The sequence below is a fragment of the Sturnira hondurensis genome, unplaced genomic scaffold (assembly GCF_014824575.4).
Source record: "Sturnira hondurensis isolate 20B ecotype Veracruz unplaced genomic scaffold, ASM1482457v3 Scaffold0015596, whole genome shotgun sequence".
Taxonomy (NCBI): domain Eukaryota; kingdom Metazoa; phylum Chordata; class Mammalia; order Chiroptera; family Phyllostomidae; genus Sturnira; species Sturnira hondurensis.
Window position 1 is genome coordinate 579,419 of NW_028088227.1, and position 21,087 is coordinate 600,505.

Genomic DNA, 21,087 nt, shown 5'->3' on the forward strand with positions numbered 1-21,087 from the left:
CTTCACCAGGGCTCCTGGCCTCTCGGAGAATAGCCGCCCACCACTACTGTGTGGGATGTTTGCTTTCAGGCTAAGCTGGCTCCTTTTTCTTCCAGCCTCTCAAAGAAATGTCCCCTCCCTATCCTGGACTTGAATCTTCTCCAAAAGCCACAGGACTCCTGAAACTTTGTCCCCACACGCACACTGCTAACTGGTAGGGCTCACCCAGAAACCTGAGTTCTGAGTCCCCAAGTCTGGAAGGCAGGGTGAACCATCCTGATTTCCTGGGACTGAGGGATTTCCTGGGTGTGGGACTTCCAGTACTAAAACTGGGAAGGAAGGTCCTGGGTAAGCAGGAATGAGTTGGTCACCCTAATCTAAAGGTTCCAGAGAGACCTGTAGAGGGGGACAAAGGGACTCAGCAAGGGGCCCTGGACATGAACCAGAGGAGGTGTGTGTGTGTTCAGTCTGTGTATTGAAGGAGCCGCACAGACACCAAGAATGCTTATTGTATATAATGGCCGACAGATTCTTAGTTCTGTGGTAGTAGTCACTGTCTATTTCTGTCTATGATGCCATTTTTCTTCCAGTTGCCCAGGTTTGCAAGGGTGTCACTGACTCATGCAATTTTTGGTTGCTGGGGAAATCACACGGATTCCTTTTATTTGACAACCTCCCTCTCTCCCGCTCCAAGTCTGACCTTGGATTCTCTCTGCTCTTACCTTTTGCAGTGGCCAGAAATGCATTACTTCCTCAGTCTCTGGTCCACACGGCACATTGGCCTGCCCAAAACGCTGCTCTTATGCCCCTCCTCTAAAACTCCAAACCCCAGACTCTGTCTGCAGCACAATGCCTGAATTCCTCCCCCTGGCCCTTCTCTCCTCTCTCCGTCATTTCTTTTCTTTGAGTCAGGCCCAGTCACAGTGATAGGGACAGCACCTGTCGTGGCCAAAAGCATGAGCTTTTGCGTCAAACAGGCGAGTCCAGGCCCCACCACTTAGAAGCTTCATGACATGACCAAGTTTCCTTGGGCTTCTGTGATTGTCTTCTTATCCTTAAAATGAAATGAAAGCCTCATTATCTCACGAGGTTATTGTGAAGATTAATCAGTGTAAGATACCTGGAACCGTTCAATAAGTGGTAGCTATTGTCTGAAAATGCCTGGCTCCTTCTGCCTTCCAGCCTTGTTCACCGTCCCTGAAATACCCTCTCCTGGGACCCCCACCCGCAAACTCAGGCCCTAGCTCGGCACCCTGGAACCCCTGAGAGTGGGACTGTGGCACCGGCAGAGCTCGGGAAGATCTGCGGAGGACTGAGGGACTGACCTGGAGAGACAGGGAGCAGGGAAGGGGCATAAGCACGGTCCCTGCTGATCAGTTGGGAAGGCCAGGCGTAGGGAAGGTCTGTAGCTACGGAGCGTTCTCCTTCCTGCCCCCCACCCCCCAGCGTCACACTGCAGGAGATGGATTAATCTCCAGTGGAGTAAATCAATCTCAGAATGTCCGGCAGCGGAGGTAAGCTGGGGTTCTCCACCCCTCAAGGTCCCTCCTCTAAGCTCCGCCTCCGCAGGCCTAGGCGACCCATCCCACATCCCCGACACTGCCACCGCCACTGTCCTAGTGGGAACATTTCCTGCCCAATTGTGGACTGGAAGTCCCGAAGGTACCGGTGTCTCCCCGCTCACCAGGCGCGCACCACCTCGTGACTCAGTGTTCTTTTGGGGGGGCGGGGCGGGGAGAAGTGTCCCCGGTTCCATCAACGAACGACCTAAGGGCAGGGAAAGAGGAAAGAGTCTGGCAGGCCGCTGTCAGTCTGGGACGGGTCTAGAGGTTGGAACAGAGCCTCCGAGGCTGCGGTGTGTCAAAGGCGAGGTGGAGTCTTACGACCCAGGCAGCTAGTAGGGGAGGTCAGCCGCAGGTACCAAAGGTCTGTCCCCTTCTTCAGCCCCGAGTCTCTGGAGCGTTGAGTCCTGGCTGGATGCTTAGGACCAGATCCTGACCTAGGGGCTCTCCCGTTGTAAAATGGCCATAATTATATCACCTACCTTGTAGGTTGTTAGGAAATTAAAGTAAACCGCTCCAAGCACGGAATATCCGAAATAACCAGCAGATTTTGCTCTTACCGCTACGGGAGCGGGATTGAGTCGTGGTTCGGTAGAGTCTCGACTTTATTCTCAACTACTAGGAAAGGTGTGCGTCTGGACCGTGAGCCGGAATTGGCCGGGATCAACACCGCCCTCCACCCATAACCCGGACGGGGGCGGAACGCAGAGGCGAGGAGGTAAAAACGTCCAGGCTCCAGAGCCAAGGCGGTGGCTTTGCCTTCAATCGTCCACCTGTATCTCCTCCTCTGACAGGTGGGGCCCGGAGTCAGGCTGCGCTGGGCCCGGAGGGAGGCCGAGGCTGGGGGCAAGGTCCTGCAGCCCCAGGCGAGCCCGCACTTCAGGGCACAGCACGCGCAGCGAGGCCACATCCGCGCGCAGCTCCTCCACGTCGCGCTTGAACTTGGCGCGCCGGTTCTGGAACCACGTGACCACCTGCGCGTTGGCCAGGCCGAGCCTCGCCGCCAGCCCGTCGCGCTCGGACGGCGCCAGGTACTTCTGGAAGACGAAGCGCTGCTCCAGCTCCAGCACCTGCTGCGCGGTGAAGGCCGTGCGTGACTTTCGCCGTCTGTGGCCGGCCGGGCCAGGGCCCGGAGCACTCAGGGCCGCTCCGCCTGCAGGGATAGGGCAGGGGTCCGTCAGTCTCCAGCCTGCGGCAATCGAGCTTCCACCGGGAGGAAAAGCTGGGGACGCGGTCAGGCCGGGGTGAGGGTGAGGGGACCAGAACTAGACCGTGGTCCCTTGGCGAACTGCGGGAGGGTCAGGCCAAAGAAGGGTGCGGAGACACAATGTGGAACCAGCCACTGGGATACGGGAGGCGGTGGGCTGAGGGCGCCGCCCGAGGGGAGGGGGAGGAGGGCGCAGGGTCTGGCTGCCTGGGGCGGGGCCTTCCAAGCCTGCTGGAGCCCCAGACTGAGCCGGCTTTGCAGGCTGGTGCAAAGCAGGGGCAGCTGACCTGGCACGGCGAGTGTAACAGGATCCAAATCAGGCCCTCCGTTAGACTCGTGGGTCGTGTGGGGCCCTCTCAGCCTACTCTGGTTTAGTGACTCGCTCCCACCCTCCTCAAGCATAAAAGGTAGGTAGTGGGAGTACAAAGGGCAAGAAAAAGCGACGTCCGGAGTCCTGGGGCCCTTGCCACACCAAGGCCCTTCGTGTGTGTCTTTGCGCCCTCTCCAGAAGAGAGGGGTTTGAAGCGAAGCGTGTTTACCGGGAGAGGTCCGAGCCTCGCCTCCCATTGCTTTCTGCTCTGCTCTTGCCCTAACTCACTTGTTTACAGCCTCGGCTCAGGCCTTTTGTTTCCTTCTCTCCGGCCTTTCTCTGTCGCGATTGCCCCGCCTACTGCGAAAGGACCCAAGGGTCGCTCAGTTCTCAGCAGCCCTGTCCTGCCCCTCAGCCTCCAGGAGCAGCCACCGAGCCTGGAACTGACGGACACGGAGGCGAGGAGCCGGAGGTGCGGGTCCGGCACGTGGGCGTGGGCGGCGGGCAGGGGGGAGGTTAGGGTGGCGGCCAGGGCGAAGGAAGGTGGAGACCGGGAACTTGGAGGAGAGGGATGGGGAAAAGGCCAAGTCGCAGGGCGCGACCGGCCGGCGCCTACCTTCGGAGGGCTGTGGGGCGCGCCCGTCGAGTCCACGGAAAGCTTTACTAGTCAGCTCCTCTAGTGCGCACAGCGGCGACCTAGGAGCTGGGCTCAACTCTGGGAGCGGCGACGCCGACGGTCCTCGGGGGACCCTGCGCGGGCCTAGGATGTCTGCGATGCTGAAGGGCGTCTGGGTTGCCTGGGGCTCGGGTTCCGAGCCCATAGCTGGTCGGGCTGTGGCGGTCCTGGCGCCCGCTGCTCTCGGCTCCGAAGCTGCCTGAGCCCCAGCGGGCGGCTCCCGATATGGGCCCCGCGCCTCGGACCCGCCCCCCATGCTGGGCCCGAGCCCCGAGCGCCCCTCCTCCTGCGCTCCCACTCCCCAACCCCGGGCAGTGGTGGGTCTGGAGCAGCGATATTTGTACAGGCTATGGAGGCGCGCAGAGAAGCCGGTGGAAGAACCCGCGGGGCCTGCCACCCCGCTCCGCGCTGGACCCGTCCTAGGCGGGCCCCCAGATGCTGGGTGCCGTACTCCCGCCTAGCCGCCGCTCCGGCTCATAAACTTGTCGGCAGTAAAATTGCTTTCTCTGGCTGTGACTGTGCCAGTATCCCTGATCTCACCCTAGGAAGGACCTCAGTCTCCTGACCTGGACCCTTCGTCCCCTCCCCACCTCTGCTGAAAACTCTTAAAGAGGTCCCGGCGGCTGGAAGTTATTAGTGCAGCGCGCGGGGCTGGGGGGACCCAAGAGTTGGAAGGACTTGGCCCGGCTGAGCGACTGCAACGGGGAATCGCGGGGACTGATGCGCAAGCACGCGCAGGTGAGTGGACTGCGGCCGGCTCTGCGGCTGGACCCAAGGCTGTCCCAGCACGGCTCAGAGGCCCTGAGAAAGTCAGACCATCTGAAGAAGCGCCGGAGACCTGGTCCTCAGGAGAGGGGACACAGCAAACCCAGAGCTGGCACCGCCGCCCGGGAGGAGTCTTTGCCAGTAAAGACTGGCCTCCACAGAGGGCTTTCTGGTTACACATCAGTCTGTCTGTGTATCTTTGTTTCCGTATTAAGCGCCTAGGAAGGGGTCGTCCCAGTAGGGGTTTCCTCGCCCAGGCCCCCGCCCAGCAGGAGCGGTGGTGGGAGGGCCACTGCCCTATAGATGAGTGACTTGAAGGGCAGACTTCATACACCCAACCCGATTCCGGGATAGAAACCCCTGCCAAGCCAAACTCTAAGGGCTGGGATATTTCTTCCCATTTTATCTGCATCCCGTGTGTCATCCTCTTCTCTCCCATAGCTAATGTAGTCTGGGGCTCACGCCAGGGCGAGCACCTCCACAGCCCTCGTTTAGGAACAGGTCGGTTCTGGGACAGTGCGCTCCTCTAGTGGAGGCCCAACAAGGCAAGGCCCGGACAGCGAGTGAGTTCTCCACTCCAGGGACTCGCACTCGCAACTCTCTGCTATGGGTTTCTTCTAGCTTTTTCAAACGATGCCATAAACAGGGTCACCCCTGGACTGTCCATTCTGTCACCTAGTCTCTGTAAACCTCTGCGCCTCCCACCGTTTGTGTAGTGATCTTCTAGGTCCACCTAGCTAGTCCCTGGAACAAGTAGAGCCTGTAGTTGGGATGCCCCAAACAGAGCTTGGGAGATCTGAGGCACCTGGGCCAAAGATTCTGTGACAGAGACAGGAAGACACTTTGATCGTGGCGGTTAGGGAATGGCAGGTTGAGGCACTTACCTACCCCACCCAACAGAGGTGCAGAAACATGGGGTCTTAGTAAAAGCTCCCTCCACTGACCATCCCATCCCCCATATACACACAGACACTCGCTAAGGGCGGGTCTGAGCAGCTCAGCCTAATGGATCAGGGAGCACAGTTAGGCCACAGCAGAAAGCCAAGATGCCTCAGGACCTTGTTAATTGGTTATCAGTGGCTGGGGGTGGGGGTGGGGGTGCAGAGGAGGGCCAGAAGAGATCCTCCTGGCTGAAGGCCTTAGCCCTTTGAACGACCCTGGTGGTTTCACTTAATCTGAAATTAAAGAGGGTCCCAGGAGGCTGCAGGAACTGGCTAGCTCAGGTCCCAGACCTGTCACTAGAAACTACAGCTTCCACTCCTGCACCCTCTATGTGGCCTTTGTCATCCCTTCTGCTCTTGATTACCAGTGTGTGTCTGTGGGGAGTGTGGGGCTCTCCTGAGGGCCTTTGCTGTCTCTCCTGCCTACCTTCTTTGCCCTGTAAGTGGGCTCAGGTAATGGGGTTCGGCAATCCCCACATGTGAGTTTGGGGAAGGAGGGGGCAAGAGAGACTAGTAATGGGAGGAGGCTGCTGACAGGAGCCCAACTGATGTCTTCCCAGCGGCCAGCGACATGTCCAGACTGTGGGGCCACAGGAAGGGACTTTTCCCAACGAAGCATCTGGAATCTGAGCTGGGGAGAAACCGGATCCTGGGAGTGGGTCGGAGGAGGGTGAGTGATTAATGAGGAAGATTAAGAGATTAAACCTGGGTTCTGGGCTTGGGGGAGCTCAGCTGTCTCAGGCTGCCCCCGCCCCAGTTTGGGAGCCCAGCCCCAATCCCTTGGGAGACACGCTCTAGTGCTCCCTGATGTGTGCCTCTTCCTCCCCCAACCGCGGTCCTCCCCAGAGCGACCCACAGACATAGTCACTCGCCCCTGCCCTCCAGCGTTTTCCTCCCCGAGCATTCTCGAGCAGTCCCTCGAGCCTCTCTCAGCTTTCCCTCATTGTTCTTTTTAGACGCTTCAGGGGTCCTCTGCCCTCTCTCCTTGTAAAGAGCTCCACATTCAGATTGTCACTCTCTTGGGAAGGTGCCTCAATTTCCTTAAAATTTTAAAGATTGTTTATTTTTAGAGAGAGGGGAAGGGAGGAGAGAGAGGGGGAGAGAAACGTCGATTGCTTCTCCCATGCCCCGTTTGTAACCGCCCTGTCTGAGCATAGTGGATTGAGCCCCACAACCGAGATGTGTGCCCAGAACGAGACCTGTTGCCTTTGACCGGTACAACGCCCAACCAACCGAGCCACTCCAGTCAGGGCTCAGTTCCCTTTTAGTGATGCTTTCTCACACCTGCCCTCATCACCCCTTTGATTTCCCTTTCCTCATCACCCCCACCTTACCTCTCACTCCCCGACACCACACCTCTCACCCACTCTGCCCTTCTCAGCCTCTCATCTGGCAGGTTCCTCTACCCAGGCCCACTCCAGATAGACCCCTCTTCTTTGGTACGGAGGTCTGTTCAATAAGCCGCCTTTAGTCTCTGGATTTCTCACTCTGGGCATTGCCCTGAATTCTGTGTGTGTGGGAGGAGGGGGACACGTATGGGGATCCTCAGAATAACCCTCCTGGGGCCGTGCAGAGAGAAGTCTCGGAGATGTGCTTGCCACTCCCCGCCCCTCAAAGCCTTTAGCCAGCATTCGAGCTAAGTGGGTGGGGCTTTTAGGGAGGCGACTCCAAGCAGAGGAGCTTGGGCGGGGCATCCATCCATCTCGCACACTTCAGGGATGGTTTTCTCTTCCAGAAAATGGAAGAATGAACTGATTTAAACACTGAGATTTTAGATTTGATACTTCTAGGGACTCAAGTTCGTGAGTTCTTTATGTCCTTTTACACTGGTTCACAAAGAGCTCTGCATACCGCTGCCGGCTGAGGGGGTGCTGCAGGCTGGGACGCGGAGCACGGAATACTCCGACACTTCCCGCCCCCGCACAAACTTACACACACCCTGAGACTCACTGTGGCAGGGAAGTCCTTTGTCCTCACCCCTGCTTCCCCTCCCCCCAGGGGTGGGGAGTGACTGGCTTGGCTGAGAAGGACCGGATCCCTTCGGTGCCAAAGGTGGGGCGGGGCGGGGTGCGGTGGGTGGGGGGGAGGCATGCAAATCTTGGCGCCTCTCCTCTCCTGGGCCAAAGCAGCTAGGTGACAAAGGACAGCGGAGGCGGACAGCGGAGGCACCCACCGGGATGGCTAGGGTGGCTGGGGCCCTGCAGCTGAGGACTAACGTTTACACCTGAAAGTACTTCGAGGTCAAAGGCCCTGGGGACAGGGCCAGTGCACGTGTGCTGTGTCACAGAGCCCGAGAGAACCCGTGGAGTTGACTCACCTGTCCTGGTGCAGGTAGAGAACTGAGTCACCCCAGGAGACAGGGTCTGTGTGGAGTAGACCAGGAAGGGGGTTGATGAGCCCATAGATGAGGGAGAGATGGAGAGGAGAGATGCAGAGCCCACAGCTGGCCTGCATCAGCAACCTGGGAAAATGGCCCGCAGCTGCTGCCACCGCCGCAGTCGCTGACAGGCAACAGTGAGGCTCCGTTAAGGTGGGGTGAGGTGGGGCAGCTGCTCCACCGCAGGTCCAGGCCTGAGTGCCTTTGGCTGCTCCTTGGCCACAAGCCCCGTGTCTGTCGTCAGAGGCCTCATCCCCCAGCTTGGCATTCAGGCCTGGGGGCCTCTGGCAGCCTTGTATTCTAGCTTGACATTCTTGACCCAAGCCAAACCCCAGTCAGACTACTCCCCAATTCCTGAAGCTGCTTGGGCCAAGAAGAGTCCCCGGGGGGTGTCTCTATTCTTTCCCCCTAGCTCACACCTCTCCCTTCCAAGTCACTCCTCAGAAATGCCCTTTCCCACATGAACTGCCTTGGGAAGAGCCTAGATGCAGAGTGCTCTACTGCAGCTGAAATCCCAGAAGAGGGTGGGGAGCCCTGGGACAGACAGAATTAATCCAAAATCTTGAGATATACGAGGTCTGGAAAGTATCAAAGAGAACTTTGACATCTTCCAGATGGAATATCAGGAAAATAGAGACATTTATTGAAGAAGATACAACAAACATTGTACACAGGACAAGGCCATCTCAGTCCCCTTCAAAGTAGGCACCTTGAGACCTCACACAGTTCTCCCAGTCACCATCAGCTACCCTGTCATATTTTCCTGAATCTCATCAAAGGTCTGAAATCTCTTCCCTTCCAAAAGTGATTTTAGTTTTGGGAAAAGGCAGGTTCCAGGGTGCCAGATCTGGGCTATGGGAGGCCGAGTCACCTGGGCGATTTGATGTTTCGCAAAAAAACTCTGCAGGAGACCTGACGCATGAATGGGCACGCTGTCGTGATGAAGCTGCCAATCACCAGTTGCCCGCAGCTGCAGCCGTCTGACTCATCAAATTTAATGCAAAATTTGATGCAGATTTGTTGCTCTACTCCAGGGGTATGTAACCTTTTGATGTCTTTGGGCCACACGGGAAGAAAAGTTGTCTTGGCCCAAACATGAAATACATTGTGACATGTAATCACAAAAACATCTAATGTTTTAAGTAAATTTACAATTTTGTGTCGGGCCACGTTCAGAGCCTTCCTGAGCAGCTTGCTGCCCATGGGCCACAGGCTGGACACCCCTACTCTTTCGGTCGTTCTGAATGACCAGCCACACAGTACACAGGCTCACTCAATGGCATCTACCACCCCCACTGACTAGTACAGTGAAGTTGTCACTGTTCATGCATGTGCTCTTCAGTCAATTCTCCTTGGCGGCCAGGTTACATCGATGTCATCATGCAAACCATTATTATTTACAATGGTTGGACTTTTTCTGGACAGACCTCCTATGCTGGTGTAGAAACAGGCCCAAGGTCTGTGGAAAGAACCCTGATTCTTACTGAGGGAGTGTTTCCTAGAGGAGGTGACACATAGGACAGCTGAGTATGGCGGTGGGGGAGAGGGGCATTCCGGGGCACGAGGCTTGAAACATGGGAAGTGTTCAGAATCTTGGAGATTGGACTAAAGCCAGGTGATTTAGGTTTTAAACTTGGGGTCTGGTAACATTTGCGCTGCCTGCTCTATCTGGCTTGTCCCAGCCCATTTGTTTTCTTAATTAGGTCTTCAGCCTCCCTCTCTTACTGCCCCAGTCAGGCAAGTGTCTGGCTATCCCAATGAGAGAACAGAGACACTGGCTAGGTTCATTTCCACAGCCCAGTGCTGATGGCCACTCATGAGGACAAGGAATGTTTGCTGAATTATCTGTAAAGTGCCTTGGACTTGCCTTTGCTCTGCTGGGCACCAGCTCCCTCTCTACAACCCAGCTTCCCCTGACCCAGGTACCTGAAGGCCGACCGAATCTTGTATACATAGCCAGGTCTCCAACTCTGACTATCCCTGTGGTGTGCCCCATGCCCCCGTTTTTTTAAGACTCCTCACGGTCCAAATCTTTGGGTTTTTCTTTAAAACATCACTCTTCAGTTCTGTAGTGGCCACTGTCCAACCCAAGCCCTACACTCACCAGTCTTGAATTAGGACCCCTCCACTCAGGCCTGTATCACAGGTTGAAACACCCAAAGACAGTCAAAGCTCCCCTCCAGAAAAACTTCCCTTCACCAAAACAGCTGGTGTGGGTAGCCTGGCCTCACTTAGCTCACTTTCTGAGTTTTACATGTATAGGGTCCTCTACCCCTCTTCTCTGGTCATTCATTGAGGGACATCCTTCTTGATGACACTCAGAGGATTTCTGAGGGAAGCAAGGCACAGGACAAAGCATGAGTGTGTGGTAGAAAAGAAGGAAGACAGGTGCTTTATTAAAGTTTTTATTTCAAAAAAATAAAGCCACAATTAATTTCACATAAATATTTGGGGAGGGAAGGGAGGAGGGATGGGATAGAGGCTTGGCCCCTACCTCCTCTTCTCTTTCACACTGTATTGTAAAAGCAAAGGGGATGGCTAGGGGCAGAACAAGAGGAAGAGGTAGTCAGTGGGAGAGTCCTTACCTAAAAGGCCCCCTCAGCCCACCCCTGCCCTGGGACTGCCTTGGACCTGGCTCACCTTGCCAAACCAGCGGGAGAGCCAAATCTGCTTCATGGTCATGTGATCGGGGAGCACTTCATTGTCAAAAAGGAGCTGCACCTAGAAGGCAGATGGGGCACAGTTTTACAAACTGTCCTCTCACACCATCAAAAACTAACCTGGCCCACTCTAAACTCTCTCCCTCCCTTTGTGGCCCCTCCCCCTCCCAAAAGAACCTACTGTGGGAATACTCACATGCTGGGGATTTAGCATCAATTGATGGCATAGGACCCTCCGGAGATGGCGAACCTCAGCTCTAACAGAACATCGGACATATTTATTCTGGGGATGGGGAAAGTAAGGAAGAAGACAAGGTGTGTGAAGGAAGGGCCCCGGGGAAGGGAGTCCCCTTAGAGAGGCCCTCCCTTAGCCCCTCTCACCTGCAGAACACTTTTATTCTTGTCTTTGCCAGAACTGGGGGGGAAAGAGACACAGGTTAGAGAGCCCTATCTTTATCCCCATCCAGAGCTGTGGTATCTTTCCTTTATCCCCACCCAGCTGTGACAGACTCTCTTTAAGGGAATAGACACTCCCTTGGGAGCCCTCTCCCTGAGCCCCTCCCTGGCTCTGGGTCAATGACACTGTCATTTCAGATAGCCCAGAACCTGCCCCTCACCTTAACCGCTCCAGGCATAGGCTCAGCTGCTCATCATAGCGATAGTAGTGGGCTTTAGAGTGGTCGAAGCTACTGAAGGGGAGGCCAAGGTTGCTCAGGGCTGGCTCTGAGAAAGACAGAGGAGCAGCACAGGTTCCACAGTCCTTTTTCCCCAAAGAGCAAAACTGGGCAGGAAGAACGCTCTGGGGGCTTTACCTTACCCTCCTGCTGTCAAGGGACATACCTTCCCCACTGGGCTGGGTAACTCGGTCCAAGCCTCGGGATTGGTAGAATTCTCGAATCCGTTTCTCTTCACCTAGAAGGGAGTGGAGGATGGGCAGTAAAGTATTAGCTCTCCCTCACTCTGTCCTTCTGGCTGTCAACCTCTTTATTTTAAAATATTTCATTTATTTTTAGAGATAGGAGAAGGGAGAGAGAAAGAGAGGGAGAGAAGCACTGATTGGCTGCTTCTTGCACCCACCGCAACTGAAGACTGCCCGCAACCCGGGCATGTGCCCTGACCCAAGGGTCTAACTGGCAACCTCTTCCTCTGTGGGTGGATGCCCAGCCAACTGGGCCACAGTAGTTAGAGCAACCTCTTTACCTACATTAGTCCCACAAAGCCCTGGTCACCTCAAGCTGCTACCTAGCATCAGTCCCCTAGAAGTCCCTCAGAGTCAGGTTGGTCACTCACTATCTTGCAAGCCAGGCACTAGCTTATACACGATGTCCTGCATGACCCGGTCCAGTTTGAGGTTGAGCAGTGGCTGTGTCTCGTGGATCTTAATGTTGCACATGGGGCAGTACTTGCTGGTTTGGAGGTACTTCACGATACAACTCTTGCAGACTGCAGGAATAGAAAAGCAGACTCTCAGGCCCTCTGGGAAGCAGGTTCATGGACTGGAGGGGGTGCCTGGGTGGCTGGGACAGGTAGTACAGAGGCTGATGACCTGCTTAGTGGGAAATAGGGCCTGAAAGAACAAGTCAGGGTCCAGAAAACTTACAAGTGTGAAGACACTCTGTGATGGTGGTAGCATCCACAAAGTAGCCGGCGCACAAGCAGCAGACGATGTGCTCATTCAGGTCTTTGATCTTTACTCGGACCTCCTCCTGCAGGAACAACCTCCGTCACGGATCACCCTTCCCAGCCCTAATCCTTGCGCCTTCCCCTCGGCCAAGCCCCGCACCTTACACGGTCAGCAGGGGATTAGGTCCCCAGGGCTGACACTACCCCTCTGCTGAGGAGAAGGCTCTGCGCACAGCGGGGACCCCTTTCACGTGGATTCTCCCGACCTTTCTTTCCTAGGGGAGAGTACAAGACGTGGGCGGCACAGTACGCAGGCGTCCTAGCCCGGAGTTTGGCAACTCGACCGCAGTCGCGCAGGCGCACTGGAACCCCTGTCCCTGCGCAGGCGCATTGGGCGCCCGGCCAGCCAAGGCCTGTCCTCTAGTCGGCCCCAGTTCGCAACGCTAACAGACCACAGAAGTAACCCTGCCGCCCCTGCACCTCGTTCCGTAGCGGGTCCATCTTGTACACTGACTGGAGCTGGTTAAACAGACCACAGAAGTAACCCTGCCGCCCCTGCACCTCGTTCCGTAGCGGGTCCATCTTGTACACTGACTGGAGCTGGTTACGAAGCCTCATTGCGATCGCAATCTGGCCCCCCTGAGGAGACGCCATCTTAAAGGCTGATCCCGGCCTGCCACTTCCGGTGCCGCCTGCAGGGCGGGGCTTGTCACCTAGCAACAAGGGCTTAGGTCTTTTTGGATTTGCTGACTCTCTGTAAGTCCCCGCCCATGTGCTTTCTCCCCGTGTGCTCACCTGAGCCCCAATGGCCCCTCCCCCTCTTCACCCAGTAATTAGGAAGGGGGGCGGCGTGGGGAGGGGCCCTTTTTCACTGACCTTTGGTAGTAATCGCCGTGATAGACTCTACCGGAGCTCGGGACTAACTTTTGGAGCCTGCAAAAGACTCTTCCCACCTACCCGAAAAGGCCCAATGGTCTCTACCCGCCACCGCTCAGGGTCGTCCAGCTCCTGTGACTACCACCCCGCTAATGCCCCTCCCGGCACCTCTCTTGGTAGTGTCGCCCTCATCTGCTGACGCCTTGACATTAAGGAGCTTCATCCCGATGGAGGGCCTTCCCCCCAACTCCCAATCGGGAGTTTCTCCGGAGTCTCGGAGTCTCGGAGAGGGTGTCGGAGAGGAGGGAACCCTAGAGACTTGGAGATCTTACGTACCCCTACCCCCATCCTTCCCCTGCCGCCGGGGACGGGGTGGGGGCAGGCCCTTGTTAATGATGATGATTCAATCATAGGCGCCTGCGGAGGCCTGGGACAGACTAATGCAGAGCAGATGCCCAAGGAGGAGGGGAGGACGACTAGGACACTATCGCACACGGACAAGCTGAGGCAGTGAGCCCCTGCAGTAGTGTAAGCTCAGCCCGGTATTTGGGGAAGACTCAGGGGCTCAGGAAAGCTTGTACACCTCTGTCCCTAGGAACTTACAGTGGGATTAAAAAAAAAACAAGGATAAGTTTACTATGAAGTTTTTTTAAACACAGAATGCATTTGGAGGTTGAAGAAGGGAGAAAGCCTTTTGGGGTCCCTGTGGAGACCCCAAAAGGCTTTCTGAAGGAAGTGGAACTTCGTGTGGGGACAATTTAGAGTTGGGAACGGGCGAGAAAAAGTGTGGTGGAAACGGAAAAGGAAGGCTTCGAGTGGAGGGGAGTGACTGGAGAGGGCTAGGAAGGAGGTTAACTTGTGCATTTGAGAGTAGTGGTAGAAGAAGCAGGGACTTACAGAGTAAAGACTTTTAGCTTGTGGGCCTTAGGGCACTAGCTGACTCTTGGAGAGGGTTACCCCATGAAAGAAACACTTTTGTTCATTTATCTTCAGAGTGAATTGCAGTGGATAAATGACAAGAGGTTATGGCAGTAGTGATTTTTTAATCAACTACTTCTCATTATAGCCACTGCTTACATCCCTGAGGATAGAGGATGGTCCAAGATGCCATCCTCTATCCTCCGGATGAGTAGTGGTATTTTGCCTGCTTTTCTTGCTTCCACCGTTGCCCGCTCTTTAGTCTATTCTCAACAGTGCAACTCAGAGCAATTCTGATAAAACATGAATAAAAAAGGATACAACGATACTTACCTGGCAGGGGAGGTACCATGATAACCAAGGTGGTTTTCCCAGGGTGAGACTTATCCATTGCATCTGGATATGCTGACCCCTGTGATTTCCCCAAATGTGGGAAAATTGACTGCATAATTTATGGTGGTGGGGGACTGCTTCACCTTCTCCCAGAAAAAAAAGGAGGGGAGAGGATACAAGAAAAGTTTTTTAAGTTGATGAATATGTTTACTATCTTGATTGTGTTGATCATTTCATGGGTGTTTCCCCATGTCAAAACTTATTAAACTGTATACTTTAAATATGTGCAGTTTTATGTTAGGTTTACCTTTTAAAAGCTGTTAAAAATAAAATTTAAAAACCGGGTGTCTTTTTTGTTTATAATCTTTCAATGGCTTCCTTTTAAAAATCAGAATAAAAGGCAAAATCCTTACAATGGTCTACAAAGCTTTGCACAGGTTCTCCACCATCCCGTTTCTATAGCCACACCGGCCCTCTCTCTGCTTGTTCCACAGACGCACTAGGATGTTCTCCCACTGTGTCCCCAACTCGAAATGCTCCGATGTCCAAATGGTTCCATTCTTCCTTCAGGTCTTTACTCCTCAAGGCCTTTACTCCTTCACTCTAGATAAATCACAGCTCCCCACCTTTCCACTTCTCCCCCTTCCTTGCTTTATTTTTCTTCTTAACATTTATTATTAATATATTGTCATATTTTTCTTGTTTTACACCTGCCTTCTCCACTAAAATGTAAGTCTCTCGGTGGCAGGGACTTTTTTTTTCCTGTTGTGTCTATACAGCTGTATGTCCAGTGCCAGGTACAGAGCAGGTATTCAGTCAAAGTTTTCTGGATGAACAAATGAATGAAAGTAGGTGATAGTGATGCTGGCCTAGATTAGGCTTTTTATCAGCAGAAATGGTAAGGAAGAGCTGTATATGAAATATGTCAAGACAAAGCACAATAGGAGGAAGTGAGTAAGGAGCTTGGGAGGGGAGCCTGTCCTCCAGCCTGCTGGACTTCCGGTGGCTATAGTTGGTCAGAGGCTATAATGGTGGGGCTACAACACAAGCCTCAGAAACAGGGATGGAAGTCTCCGAGTTTTCTGGGTGGATGTAATAGATAAAACTACTGAAATGGATGAAACCTAAGCAGGTGTAGAGAGAGAGAAAGCTGAAGTCTGGGATCTGAAGAATGCTCACAGTCTACAGTGGAAGAAGAAAAGTCAGTGGAGGAAAGAACATAAGCATTTACCATGAAAGTCCAAAGATGTAGAAGGAGACAATATATGGAAGCCCAAATAAGGGACATTTCAACAAAGAGTCAGCGATCAACAAAGTAAAGCATGTCAGAGGTTCCTGGGTAATGGACACTGGCACTGAAGCTCTCTGTGTAGTGAAGGTGGCTTGCTGTGGGGTAAAAGAATAAATAGTGAGAAAATGGAGGCAGTGGGTATGACCACTAAACAGGAAAGTAAAACAGTTTTTCATGAAGAGTCAGGCAAAGACTTTCCTAGAAAATAGTGATCCAAGGCAGTTGGGGGTAGGAAGGACTGAGTTCATGAGAGAAATGATGATGATACAGGAGGGGGGGGTGATCTCAAGGGAAGGACACGATACCAATGACAGAATGGAAGGGAAAGCGCAGAAGCACAGGCTGAGAACGTGGCCTCTTGTGAAGCTGCAGGCTTGAGAGCTGAAAACTTGAAGAGTTGGGGGGCCACGTGCATGCAGAGATGGTGAGATGAATCCAAAGCAGTGTGTATGGGAGGTGAGTGGGTGCTGACCCCAGAGCCTCCATAGGCTAGCAGAAACCCTCCTTTCCAGGGAATTGGCAAACTGAAGGCAAGCAGAGAAACTCCTAGGGCTGTGGCTGACAGAAATGAAAGCCCTTTGTTCTTAAAGTGGGGCCCTGAAATGTTTTTTTAAAATTCCCTAGCAGAGTGGGATGTACTTCTGGCCATTTCCTCCAAAGGATCAGTTAGGAGCCTCTGGGTGGCAGTGCCATCTGTGCTGACCTCAAAAGACAGGGTGTACAGTAAGCACGTATGCAGGTCTATACCGTACTGCCTTTTCTCTCCTTCATTGATTCACTCACTGATTCATCCCAGGATTGATTTATTTGGCTTGGTTGGAGGTACACTAGTGCCTACCCTCTCCTCAGAGGCTCACCTCCTAGAGTGGGGAAAGGGACGGACAAACGCCTGACCTGCAGGCAAGTCCCCTGAAGAGGCTTTTTTACTTTGCTGTCTCCCTAGCATTTCTGTTCACATGGGGGGGGGGGCGGGGAATCCAGCCTAGCTACGTCTGAAGGTTTTGCCTGAATAGCAGGTTTCATGGCTCTCTAAGAGCCCCGTCCCTCTATTGCTGAGAAAGGGTGCTTGGGCTTCTGTGAAGGGCTAGGGAAGGTGATAATGTCTGTCTTCTCTACCAAGATAACACACCTGCCAAATTTGCAGAAGCTCCCCACCATGGTCTCAGAAGGGGCTCTGGTCCTAACCAGGTGTGACTCAATTGGTTGGGTGTTGTTCCACAAGGTGAAAGGTCACCTGCAAAATGAAAGATCACCAGTTCATGCCTGGGTTGCAGATTTGGTCCCCAGGTGGAGCACAAGGCCAGTAGGAGAGGCAACCGATTAATGTTTTTCTCCCACATGGATGTTTCTCTCCCCCCCATCCCCTCTCTGTAAAAATAAATAAAATCCTTTAAAAAGAGAGAAAGAGAAGGAAATGTTGGCTGGCTGAGAAATTAGATGATGGGGGTGGACAAGGTTGGGGAGGGATGTCACATATTAATGTCCACGGCCTCCCTCCCCCAGACTTGAGACAGAGGCTGCTGAGAACACTGAGGGGCTAGTAACTTTGCATGGGGGAGAGCGCCCACTCTCTTTTCTTTATCTTCCTGTCCAGATGCCCAAATATCATGCCTCTCTTCCCTAGAGAGAAAAGACCTCTCACCCTGCCCCAGGCACCAGGCTGCCAGCCCATCTGCTGGGGAGAAAGAAGGGGCAGAGCCTTTCCCAGAAGATCCTGGAGAGTCAACTGGAAGATTCCCGCTCCCAGGGAGACCCGTGTACTAGACTTAGAAGGCGTGTTGGCTCCCACGGGGTGACGACAGGCAGCCTGGAACCGAGCACACAGTGGGCTGGAGTCGAGGGCCAGGGGTTGGCACAGCGGGGTGGCGCCCTTTGGCCACCACGTGTCCGAGGCAGGCCACGTTGCTCATTGGTGCCAACCCGCCACGGCATGATAGGAACACCCCCTCCTTGCGCCCAGTCTCACCGGCTTGGAGGCGCCAGGGCCCCCCCCAGGGCCGGGGCAGGCTGGGGAAGGTAATGTAATTCCGACCCAGCTAACCCGATTATGGCGGCCTGCACCGGGCCGGGCGGCGGCAGGGGCGGGTCTAAGGCGAAGGGGCCCGCCCGGCCAGGGGTCCCATCCCCGGCGAGGACGCAGAGCTCACACACTCCTACTCCTGGGTCCCCTGCTAGAGGTCATAAGGTCACCAAGCTGCCTCGGCCTTTCCCCACCTCCCTTCTCCAACACGCTCCAGGCGCAGTTTCCTGCGCTTGGGTAGGGCAAAGCGCCAGTGGGAAACGAGGCGGTTGGGATCATCTGAAGGCTTCACTGAGGTACCATGTGTCTCCCGTGGCGATTTCGTCCTCCCGTCTTTGGTGGTGGTAGTGGTGGGGATGGGAGGGGGAGCGTGTGAGAACAGACTTCCTAGGCGCAGAGTGGAGAGGCAGAGTCCCTTGTTGGCTGTCTCCGGTCGGGGGCAGAACGGCAGCCCCTCCTCACACCGGCCTGGGCTGGTCTGAGTTGAGCCAAGGGTCCGCTTTACACCAACTTGAGAAAATCGAAATTCTGAGAAACAGGGCACTGATTACTGGCACTCCCGAAGGGAGCTAGGGGTCCTGCGGAAGAGGGCAGGAGGCCCTGGCCCAGAGTGGTGGTTCCGCACCCTAGCCCACCAGACGCGCCCTGCTGCCACTTCCCACACCTGCGGTCTTCCTGGGCCTTCAAGTCGCCAGCGTCGTTCCCCAGCAGCCTCCCAACGCATCCAAGAAACCACAACGAGATCTGGTCTTCGAGGGCACTTAGGCGGGGGGCACAACGAATCCGGGAGTCCGCAGGCAGGACCCATCGGGAGGCAAAAAAATAGGGAGTGTGAGAAGAGGTATCTGCGAGGAAGCCCTAAGGCGGAGGCTGGCCAGGATGGAGTAGCCATGAGCATCTCGGCTGACTCAGCGCGTAGCCTCCCAGGCTCTGGCCCCTCCCGGGCTGAGCCTGGTTCCTAACACCCTCGCCACCTCTTTACCCCACCCCCGCAGTCCCTACAGCCCAGCCTTCCCCTCGCTTGGCGCACACGGGCGTCTCTTCCCCTTTAATGGGCCGGGCCCCGCCCCTACACTCCCCCCAGCCCCCACTGCCCACTCGAGGCAGATCCGTCAGTCACTGCCCCAGCCAGAGCCTGCCAACCCTCTCCACCCCGGACTCGGGCAGAGGCCCTGCCAGCCCAGCGTCCATCTGCGCTTCAGAGACAGAAGGGCGCTCCCGGGACGCTGGTCGGTCGCGCTCCCTCGGGATGCGAGTTCCTGCACCGAGGCCCCGCGGAGGCCGGCATGGGCGCGGCTACTCCCCGTGCCCTGGGATGAAGCTGTCCTGGGGGGCCCGGCGCGCCGCCGTGGCCGGCTCCGCCGGCCCCTGAGGCCGCCGCCCTGTGCGCTCCGCTGCTGCGCTCCCAGAGCTGCCCGGGGCGCCATCCGCAGCCGCCGAACCTCCTGCGGTCTTCCCTGACTCGGACCCATGGAACCTGCGGTGCTGGCCTCGCACAACCTCCCACATCACGAACCAATCAGCTTTGGCATTGATCAGATCCTGAGCTGCCCGGAGCCCCCGGGGAGCGGCCTAGGCCCGGGTCGCACGGGCCAGGGCCAGAGCCAGGGGGAGAGCGTGGCGTTCTCGGGTGGATTTCACGGAGCCTCAAGCTACGGCCCCTCAGGCGCCCTGGGCCCGCTACCTGGCAGCCCGGGCCTGGGCCCGGGCGGCGTGATCCGTGTCCCCGCGCACCGCCCGCTGCCCGTGCCGCCGCCCTCGGGCGGCGCGCCTGCGATGCCGGGCCCCTCGGGCTTGGGCGGTGCCGGGGCCCTAGCAGGACTCACCTTCCCTTGGATGGACAGCGGACGCCGCTTTGCCAAGGACCGTCTCACCGGTGAGGTTGCCCAACCCCTCTATCGTCTTGTCACTCACTGGCCGGGTTTCCTCATCTCTGATCCTTTGGATCCAAATCCAGGTCCCCTTTCATACTCCTGCCCCAGATCATTTCAGGGGATGCCCTCCCATCTTGTATTTCCTGATCCCACTGCTGAGAGGCGATGGGAAAGGAGCTGCCGTCGATGCCCGCGCTCCTCTCCACAGTCCACTGTCCACACCGCGGGGAGAGCAGGGTGAAGTTATGGGGCCAATTCTCCATCATCCGAGGGGGAGGGCTATTTCTTCCGAGCCCTCTCCCTTGTTTGGTCTCGAGGCCTCTACTGTTGTGGGGCTGAGCTGGGGGCTCCGGTAAGGACCGGGAGCGGGAGCTCTGCGGCCCGGGCAGCCGCACTCTCCTCCCAGGGGCACCTCGACCGCCCGCAAACCCTGCCCCGCTCTTTCTTCCTCCCCGCAGCCGCGCTTTCCCCCTTCTCCGGGACGCGCCGCATCGGACACCCTTACCAAAACCGGACCCCTCCAAAGAGGAAGAAGCCGCGCACATCCTTCTCGCGTTCGCAGGTGCTAGAGCTGGAGCGGCGCTTCCTGCGCCAGAAGTACCTGGCCTCGGCGGAGAGGGCGGCGCTGGCCAAGGCCCTGCGCATGACCGACGCTCAGGTCAAGACGTGGTTCCAGAACCGGCGCACGAAGTGGCGGTGAGGTTCGGGGCGGGAGGGACCGCGGGCCGGGCCGAGTGGCTGAGAGGCACGGGGCCGGCGAGGGCCGGACCAGGGCCCAGCCTCGCTGACTCCCCGTCTCCGCCCGTCCAGGCGCCAGACGGCGGAGGAGCGCGAGGCGGAGCGGCACCGCGCGGGCCGACTACTCCTGCACCTGCAGCAAGACGCGCTACCGCGGCCGCTGCGGCCGCCGCTGCCCCCGGACCCGCTGTGCCTGCACAACTCGTCCCTCTTCGCGCTGCAGAACCTGCAGCCCTGGGCCGAGGACAACAAAGTGGCTTCAGTGTCCGGCCTCGCTTCGGTGGTGTGAGATACGCCTGCCTGGCTGGCTGCACGGAGCGCGGTGCCCAGGGCTGCGGGGCGTGCGGCCACCCTGGCCAAGGCCCGTGGCAGCGAAACGCAGGAGTAGTCGCCGGCCTTGAGGCTCTCGTCCAGGGCTCCTCGGCCACCGCGGGCTCCCAGGGCAGCGTGGCACGCTGGCCCCGCACGTTGAGACGCGGCCTATCCCGCGGGCGTTTTCCACTTCTGTCTTACGGCTGTCGGGACCTGAGGCGCCGAGAGGGCGGGACCTGCCAGTGCGGTGCGGGGAGTGGGGCGCTGGTCGAGGCTTTCGTGGGGGAGCCCGGATTCTGCGGCTGGTGGGTGGGAACTGCGCTGCGGAGCCCGAACGGGTGGTACTGCGATGGGGGCCGCCCGCACTGGCTGAGTCGGTACCAAAGGTGTGATGGAAGGAAGACGCGGACGACAGCGGAGCAGTGTAAGAGGTGCTGGGGAACAGGTCTCACTGCGACGGGAACCAGAGCGTTACCCACGTTGGGCATCTTGTCCTTCTGTAAAATAATCGCTAAGGATTCCTTCCTTACTGAGCCTCGTGTTGTTCGTGCGCGTCCAAACTCCTGACCACGCCTCCCACTGGAGCCTCACAGCGTGGGGGCGGGGCGGGGGGAGCGGCTGGGGA

At 56.5% G+C, this 21,087-nt stretch overlaps 3 protein-coding genes, 1 long non-coding RNA gene and 1 other non-coding gene across 6 annotated transcripts; 3 read left to right on the forward strand and 2 right to left on the reverse strand.

Moving 5' to 3' along the window:
* Positions 1–2,038: 2,038 nt before the first annotated feature.
* On the reverse strand, positions 2,039–3,879 carry LBX2 (ladybird homeobox 2). The gene is made up of 2 exons (XM_037064908.1): positions 3,675–3,879; positions 2,039–2,694 (listed from the first exon to the last, which is right to left on the reverse strand). The coding sequence occupies exons 1-2, from the start codon at positions 3,877–3,879 to the stop codon at positions 2,303–2,305; spliced, it is 597 nt and encodes a 198-aa protein (XP_036920803.1). The 3' UTR covers positions 2,039–2,302.
* A 404-nt stretch (positions 3,880–4,283) lies between these two features.
* Positions 4,284–6,546, forward strand: LOC119000100 (uncharacterized). The gene is made up of 3 exons (XR_005069245.1): positions 4,284–4,472; positions 4,941–6,110; positions 6,511–6,546. It is a non-coding gene; the product is annotated as an uncharacterized LOC119000100 (long non-coding RNA).
* A 3,675-nt stretch (positions 6,547–10,221) lies between these two features.
* On the reverse strand, positions 10,222–12,792 carry PCGF1 (polycomb group ring finger 1). Of its 2 annotated transcripts, none has more exons than XM_037064905.1 (9): positions 12,662–12,792; positions 12,078–12,183; positions 11,768–11,920; positions 11,318–11,389; positions 11,095–11,200; positions 10,859–10,892; positions 10,674–10,760; positions 10,458–10,538; positions 10,222–10,355 (listed from the first exon to the last, which is right to left on the reverse strand). In XM_037064905.1, the coding sequence occupies exons 1-9, from the start codon at positions 12,752–12,754 to the stop codon at positions 10,308–10,310; spliced, it is 780 nt and encodes a 259-aa protein (XP_036920800.1). In that variant the 5' UTR covers positions 12,755–12,792; the 3' UTR covers positions 10,222–10,307. The 2 variants fall into 2 exon arrangements, with proteins under 2 accessions (XP_036920800.1, XP_036920801.1); XM_037064906.1 differs by lacking the exon at positions 12,662–12,792 and adding an exon at positions 12,581–12,620.
* Positions 12,793–14,219: 1,427 nt separating this feature from the next.
* Positions 14,220–14,379, forward strand: LOC119000355 (U1 spliceosomal RNA). The gene has a single exon (XR_005069297.1). It is a non-coding gene; the product is annotated as a U1 spliceosomal RNA (small nuclear RNA).
* Positions 14,380–17,445: 3,066 nt separating this feature from the next.
* TLX2 (T cell leukemia homeobox 2) lies at positions 17,446–20,991 on the forward strand. Its single transcript, XM_037064910.1, has 4 exons — positions 17,446–17,534; positions 17,756–19,414; positions 19,871–20,108; positions 20,223–20,991. The coding sequence occupies exons 2-4, from the start codon at positions 19,009–19,011 to the stop codon at positions 20,437–20,439; spliced, it is 861 nt and encodes a 286-aa protein (XP_036920805.1). The 5' UTR covers positions 17,446–17,534; positions 17,756–19,008; the 3' UTR covers positions 20,440–20,991.
* The last annotated feature ends 96 nt before the right edge of the window (positions 20,992–21,087 follow it).

What these genes read in the sequence shown, in the direction of transcription:
- LBX2 (XM_037064908.1), bottom strand. Translation starts at nt 3,879, where the DNA reads ATGGGCTCGGAACCCGAGCCCCAGGCAACCCAGACGCCCTTCAGCATC. An exon ending in CGCCCCACAGCCCTCCGAAG is followed by an intron (nt 2,695 to 3,674) that starts GTAGGCGCCGGC and finishes CTATCCCTGCAG; the next exon opens with GCGGAGCGGCCCTGAGTGCT.
- PCGF1 (XM_037064905.1), bottom strand. Translation starts at nt 12,754, where the DNA reads ATGGCGTCTCCTCAGGGGGGCCAGATTGCGATCGCAATGAGGCTTCGT. An exon ending in TGGACCCGCTACGGAACGAG is followed by an intron (nt 12,184 to 12,661) that starts GTGCAGGGGCGG and finishes TTGTTCCTGCAG; the next exon opens with GAGGAGGTCCGAGTAAAGAT. An exon ending in AGAATAAAAGTGTTCTGCAG is followed by an intron (nt 10,761 to 10,858) that starts GTGAGAGGGGCT and finishes CCCCATCCCCAG; the next exon opens with AATAAATATGTCCGATGTTC.
- TLX2 (XM_037064910.1), top strand. Translation starts at nt 19,009, where the DNA reads ATGGAACCTGCGGTGCTGGCCTCGCACAACCTCCCACATCACGAACCA. An exon ending in TGCCAAGGACCGTCTCACCG is followed by an intron (nt 19,415 to 19,870) that starts GTGAGGTTGCCC and finishes TCCTCCCCGCAG; the next exon opens with CCGCGCTTTCCCCCTTCTCC. An exon ending in AACCGGCGCACGAAGTGGCG is followed by an intron (nt 20,109 to 20,222) that starts GTGAGGTTCGGG and finishes CCGCCCGTCCAG; the next exon opens with GCGCCAGACGGCGGAGGAGC.